This window comes from Salvelinus namaycush, unplaced genomic scaffold (assembly GCF_016432855.1).
Source record: "Salvelinus namaycush isolate Seneca unplaced genomic scaffold, SaNama_1.0 Scaffold2583, whole genome shotgun sequence".
In the NCBI taxonomy this organism is placed as follows: domain Eukaryota; kingdom Metazoa; phylum Chordata; class Actinopteri; order Salmoniformes; family Salmonidae; genus Salvelinus; species Salvelinus namaycush.
The window spans coordinates 11866-18667 of NW_024059434.1; the positions used below are offsets into that span (position 1 = coordinate 11866).

At 40.5% G+C, this 6802-nt stretch overlaps 1 protein-coding gene across 1 annotated transcript; it reads left to right on the plus strand.

Moving 5' to 3' along the window:
* Positions 1–3651: 3651 nt before the first annotated feature.
* Positions 3652–5781, plus strand: LOC120039158 (vicilin-like seed storage protein At2g18540; the record flags this gene model as incomplete). Its single annotated transcript, XM_038984680.1, has 5 exons — positions 3652–3851; positions 4674–4770; positions 5006–5041; positions 5083–5349; positions 5734–5781. Coding segments are annotated over exons 1-5 (648 nt in total), but the record flags the coding sequence as incomplete, so codon positions are not given.
* Positions 5782–6802: the final 1021 nt, after the last annotated feature.

The window sequence follows — 6802 nt, forward strand, 5'->3', positions numbered from 1 at the left end:
TGAATGTTTGCAATTTTTTTATTGTTCTAGATTGATTTTAAGCATTTTGAAGGAAGATTCGTTTCAGAGCCAAATTAACCCGCTCTTTTATTTGAACGGAGCCAAATGTTCCGGCTCACCGAAAAGACTCAGAAAGCCCATCACTACTACAGCGGAGAGATTAGATCCAAAGAGAGCACCACAATCAACAGGCACACTCAACAGGCAGGCGGTTAGGGCGTTGGGATTTGACTGTCACAGGGACAAACTAATAAGAGGTTATAATTCATTGGAATAGGCGGTTCTTGAGGTAACGGTGGTCAATTGAAAACGGATCAACTGGATTCTTGTACCCCGGGGAACAGGTGTAGTCCAGCAGTTGGTGATGGTGACATACTGAACAGTTCGACCTGGACAGGTGCACCAGAGTTGTGATTGTATGTTTGTTTGTACAGTTATGGCTGTCCTGTTATTATTTTGTGTTCTCACTAAACACTCACATTTGTATTTGTGTGGGAAATGTTTGCAGGCTATGGTTACTGTTTGTATTTCATTGAACTTTAGGCCCATACAAAGACAAATCACACAACATAGACTACCAAATAACCTTAGGCAAAAATACACTAAATAAAAGTCAAGTGGAAAATAGTTATAAATGTCTTGATCAATTATGAGTAGCTAAACCATATCGACTTTTGGACACTGATGCGCAGGAGAACCCCTAGCTGTCAATCAAGCAGGCGCGGTGAACGGATTATGACGCTCAAGCGTTCCAAATGACGCAACAATACAGTTCCAGAACAGAGAAAGTTAATGCCGAAGATGTTATTCGGTTCCACACTAAAACTGCGCTTTGACAAGTGTGATTTGAGGTGAGTCAAATATTTACAAAAGTTTACAATACATTAACCATCCGCTAGCCTACTTAGCCTATAATTCTGTCATGGTAAGATACCACTTGTGAAGGTGAACGTTAATGTATTTGAAATATGTTTTCTTTCTGACATTATCTAGCTAGCCTTATAAAACACAATTATTAATTATGGATTAGTTTTTTTCTGTTGCTATCAATCACTCCATCTGTATTTACTCTTCTGTCTGTCTGTCAGACTATCTGTCTGTCTGTGTACTGTCTAGCCAGCATATGCCAGAAAGATTCTTTCACATAGGCTCATATTCACAAAGTCTCATAGAAGGAGTGCTGATCAATGATCAGTTCTGTCTTTTAAATCAAACTGAATACGTTTTGATGGACAGGAGGGGACCTGATCCTAGATCAGCACTCCTACCCTGAAACACTTTGTGAACACAATCCAGGTGTACTGTGATTATGAAGTTGTGATGAGGTATTATTATATTAGTCGTGCTGATGCATGATGGGTTGTAGGCTAGAGTTTGAGTACTGTAGTCTGAAGGCTGTTTCTGAATTCACTGACCTGGTGAGTAAATGTTGTTTACAATGGCGCCATCTAGTGACAGAAACATAGAAACACACATTGTTGCTGAAAGAAGGCATCTCTTTATTTTCCAGAAATAAAACTTGTAGACCTTTCCTGCAGTCTCTGAGGAGATGGACACCTCTTCTTCTTCTGGACGATCTTCGTCTCCTACTGGGACTGTCTTCTTACCCCCTCCTATCATGTGGAACAGTCTGTAAGTCATTCATCACATAACCTAGCTCTGGTCCAGGGCATTATGTGCGGCTTGCTGAAGGAAGGCTCAGTGTCTGCAAGCTGTACTTAACGCCCTGGACCAGAGCTACACATTACCCACCTCTGGCCATCATGGACAGTCAACTCATCACATTCACGTACTGTAAGTCACAGTTGAGTGAGTTGTGTGATTAAAGGCAGTTTGATTGATCAGAAGTTTAATTATTATTGTAATATTGTAGTAAATTGTCTGAGTTCACTTCCTAAATAATGTGTTGACATTCCTTCGCTCCCAGCTACAAGCAGGCAGAGATGGAGGTTCAGTTCCTGAGGGAAGAGAAGAAGACCTGTACAGAGAAGGAAGCCCACATGCTTGAGTTGAGGGGGAAGGATCGAACGATCCGAAATCAGAAGAAGGAGATGGACAGACTTCAAGTGTGCCTCTGGGAGGAGGAAAAGAAGAAGAAGAGGAATGGTGGAACGGAGAAGGACGAGATGATTGAACAACTACAGTCTGAGACAGACCATCTCAGAGCCCTTTTGAAAGATGAAAGGAGGAGAAGAAGAGTAGAAAGGGGTATTATGAAAGAGTGGAAGGCTGAGATCCTGAGACTGAGGGAGGCAGAGAGCCACAGGGAGGCAGAGATACAGAGGGAGGCAGAGAGACAGAGGGAGGCAGAGAGACAGAGGGAGGCAGAGAGACAGAGGGAGGCAGAGAGACAGAGAGAAGCAGAGAGACAGAGGGAGGCAGAGAGAGCCACAGAATGGGAGGACAACCAGAGAAAAATGCGGGAGATCAACAGACTCAAAAAACTGCTGGAGCTGCTGATGGTGGACCTACAACTGGCCCACGTAAGACATGTCATTGTTATTATTAAAAGGCAGTGTATATTCACCCGGCTGAAAATGAATGGCAGCAGACAGCTGTATGCTAACCCAATGTTAACTTTTATGCCTTTCTTAAACGTTAACCTTTACCTTAACCTCACTGAAACTATACCTAACCTTTACCATAACCCAACCCTAGGTCCTAAACCTAACCTTCATTTATCTCAACCCCTACGCCTTTCTTCTGCCGGTTGAATATCCACTTCCTTATTAACGTCATTACTGTTATTGTTGTTGATAACTGTATCTGTGCAGGTTGTAAATAATTGCATTAGTGAAACATCATTTGTAGGAGTAATTTCTACAAGCATAAACATCAGAGGCAACATTGTTGTAACATCACACAAATTGCAATGGGAATTTCTCAAACCCCTAACTGAATGGGCAAGCTAGTTATGTGTTTGTATTTGTACACATTTTGGACATAATTTATTCCATAAAATGTCTCATAATTTTTTCAAACCATGTCAATACATTAACTGACAATGAATTGTCCAGATGAATTGATCAAAATGACTCTGCTATTGATGTTGTCCAGTGTTTGATTCAATTACCTAGGTCTAAGTTGTATTTCTATGTATCATTCTCTGCAAATCCTTTGAAAGTATGTCTTGGTCAAAGATTATCACTAATTTAACCTTTTAAATTTAAGCAAGAGATAGAGAGATTGAGGCTATGGCAGAAAGTCATGGAAGATCAGCGACCAAGACTAGCCTGGAACAACAAACCTATTGAGACAGAAAGAGAGAGGGAAAGAGAGGAAGAAAGGGAGATGGAAAGGGAGAGAAAAGCAGAATTGGAAAGACAAGAAATGAAGAAGAAAGTGAAACAGGCAGAAGAAACAATAAAAGCGTTAGAACGAGAGATTGAGAGATTGAAAGAGACTGAAAAGGAAATCATATTTGAAAGAGAAAGAGACATGCGTATTGCAGAGAATGAGAAAGTCAAACTGGTTAACGAAAAGGTGAAAGAGTTAGAGAGAGAGGTTGAGAGACTGAAAGAAGATATGACAACAAAAGAGATTCAATACAAAATCAAATTTGAAAGAGCGAAAGAAGCGTATAGAAGACAGAATGAGAGAGTGAAACAGGTTAACCAAAATGTACTAGTGTTAGACAGAGAAGTTGCGAGAATGAAAGAAGAGATTAGATTGAAAGACGAGACTGAACCAGAGAGAAGATTTGATAGAGACAGAGAGAGAGAAAATGATTGGAGACGAACTGAAGAGGAGATGAAAAATAGAGTGGAGAGAGAGACGGAGATGGAGACAGCCCTCATCAATGACAAAAAGAAGTCTGAATTGGAGGAAGTCTTCAAGAAAATCAAGGAACAGCTGATAGAATTAGAAAATATGGAAACAGACAAATATAAATGGAAACAGAACCAAATGGACATGGAGGAGAAGATGGAGGGGGAGAACAACAAACAGAAAGAGGTAGAAAGAAAGAGAATGGAGAAAATACCAAAACAGAGACAACAAGAAGATGAGAAGAAGAAAGAGATGGAGAGAGAAGAAGAGGAGAGACGCAAACAGAAGCAAATAGAGATGGAAGAGGAAGAACGAGAGAGGGAGAAAGAGAGACAGAGAGAGATCAAAAGGAAGAGAATGGAGAAGAGACAGAAAAATATGGAAAGAGAAGAAGAGAGACAGAGAGAGATTGAAAGAGAGAATGAAGAAGAAAGATGTAAACAGAAGCACATAGAGATGGAAGAGGAAGAACGAGAGAGGGAGAAAGAGAGACAGAGAGAGATTGAAAGAGAGCATGAAGAAGAAAGATGTAAACAGAAGCAAATAGAGATGGAAGAGGAAGAAAGAGAAGAAGAGAGACAGAGAGAGATTGAAAGAGAGCATGAAGAAGAAATATGTAAACAGAAGAAAATAGAGATGGAAGAGGAAGAACGAGAGAGGGAGAAAGAGAGACAGAGAGAGATCAAAAGGAAGAGAATGGAGAAGAGACAGAAAAATATGGAAAGAGAAGAAGAGAGACAGAGAGAGATTGAAAGAGAGAATGAAGAAGAAAGATGTAAACAGAAGCACATAGAGATGGAAGAGGAAGAACGAGAGAGGGAGAAAGAGAGACAGAGAGAGATCAAAAGGAAGAGAATGGAGAAGAGACAGAAAAATATGGAAAGAGAAGAAGAGAGACAGAGAGAGATTGAAAGAGAGAATGAAGAAGAAATATGTAAACAGAAGCACATAGAGATGGAAGAGGAAGAACGAGAGAGGGAGAAAGAGAGACAGAGAGAGATTGAAAGAGAGCATGAAGAAGAAAGATGTAAACAGAAGCAAATAGAGATGGAAGAGGAAGAAAGAGAAGAAGAGAGACAGAGAGAGATTGAAAGAGAGCATGAAGAAGAAATATGTAAACAGAAGAAAATAGAGATGGAAGAGGAAGAACGAGAGAGGGAGAAAGAGAGACAGAGAGAGATCAAAAGGAAGAGAATGGAGAAGAGACAGAAAAATATGGAAAGAGAAGAAGAGAGACAGAGAGAGATTGAAAGAGAGAATGAAGAAGAAAGATGTAAACAGAAGCACATAGAGATGGAAGAGGAAGAACGAGAGAGGGAGAAAGAGAGACAGAGAGAGATCAAAAGGAAGAGAATGGAGAAGAGACAGAAAAATATGGAAAGAGAAGAAGAGAGACAGAGAGAGATTGAAAGAGAGAATGAAGAAGAAAGATGTAAACAGAAGCAAATAGAGATGGAAGAGGAAGAACGAGAAGAAGAGAGACAGAGAGAGATTGAAAGAGAGCATGAAGAAGAACGATGTAAACTGAAGCAAATAGAGATGGAAGAGGAAGAACGAGAGAGGGAGAAAGAGAGACAGAGAGAGATCAAAAGGAAGAGAATGGAGAAGAGACAGAAAAATATGGAAAGAGAAGAAGAGAGACAGAGAGAGATTGAAAGAGAGCATGAAGAAGAAATATGTAAACAGAAGCAAATAGAGATGGAAGAGGAAGAACGAAAAGAAGAGAGACAGAGAGAGATTGAAAGAGAGAATGAAGAAGAAATATGTAAACAGAAGCAAATAGAGATGGAAGAGGAAGAACGAAAAGAAGAGAGACAGAGAGAGATGAGAGAGAAAGAGAGAAGACAACAACAAGAGGAGAGAAAGAGAACGTTTGAGAGAGATCAAGAAGAAGAAGATATATTGAAGCAGAAGCAAATTGACATGGAGAAGGAGGGAAGAGAGAAGGAGAACAAGAGACAGAGAGAGATAGAAGAGATACACAGAGGACAACAACAAGAGGAGAGACAGAAACAAATGGAGAAAGAGAAAGAAAGGGAGAAAGACAATGAGAATCAGAGAGAGATGGAATTAAAAGATCAGCAACAGAAAGAGATGGAGAAAGAAAAGATGATTATGAGAGAGAGGGAGGAAGAAGAAAGGAGGGGCAGAAAAATATTTTTGGGGAAATTGAGGGAAGGACAGAATGAACTGGAGATAGAACAGGAGAGAGAGATGGAAGAAAAGCATGAAGTGATTAAGGAAGCAGAGGAAGAGTACAGGGAAAGAGAAGAGAGAGGAAAGGAAGTAAGCATGAAGAAACATGTAGTAGTTAATGTTAAAGCAAAAGCACGTGAAGTCTTCAATAGACGTAAAGAGAGAAGGTTAGAAGTGTTGAAGGGGGAACGAGAACACATAGAAAGAGGACAACAAATCAGGAGGGAGAAGGAGGAAAGACGGCTGGAGATGGAAAGAAAACAGGAGAGGGCAAGACAACAAGAGGAGCAGGATAAAAAACAAGAGATTGAAATTGCTAGACAGAAAGAAATGTTCAGACTAAGAGAGGAGGAGAGACAGAGAGAGGAAGTGAGAGAGGAGGAGAGAAAGAGAGCCGTTGAAGGCCATTTATCTTTAATGAGAGAGAGAGAGATAATAGAGGCAAAAAGAAGAGAGGAGATGGTGGAAGAGGAAAGAAGGGAGATCCTTGAAAAGCACAAGAGGGGTGACTTAGAGGAGGAGGAGAAGGAAGAAGACAAGGAGGACATTCTCCCACCTGATAAAAGTATCCGAAGGAGAGCTGTGGGCTGGATAAATAAGAAGTGGGAGGAGAGGAACCTCAAGAAGATCGAGAGAACCTATCAGAGAGAAGCTGAGGAGGGCTGTAAGATCGTCAACAAAGGTAAGACCTGTTTTCCCTCTGCTTATAACATCATCCTCTTTAGTCTCCTCTACACACATCCGTTCCACACCAGTCATCATGTTGCATCATTGTTTCAATATAAAACTACTGTCTAAAATGGTCAAGCTGATCTGTTATCAACTTAAATGTAATGTA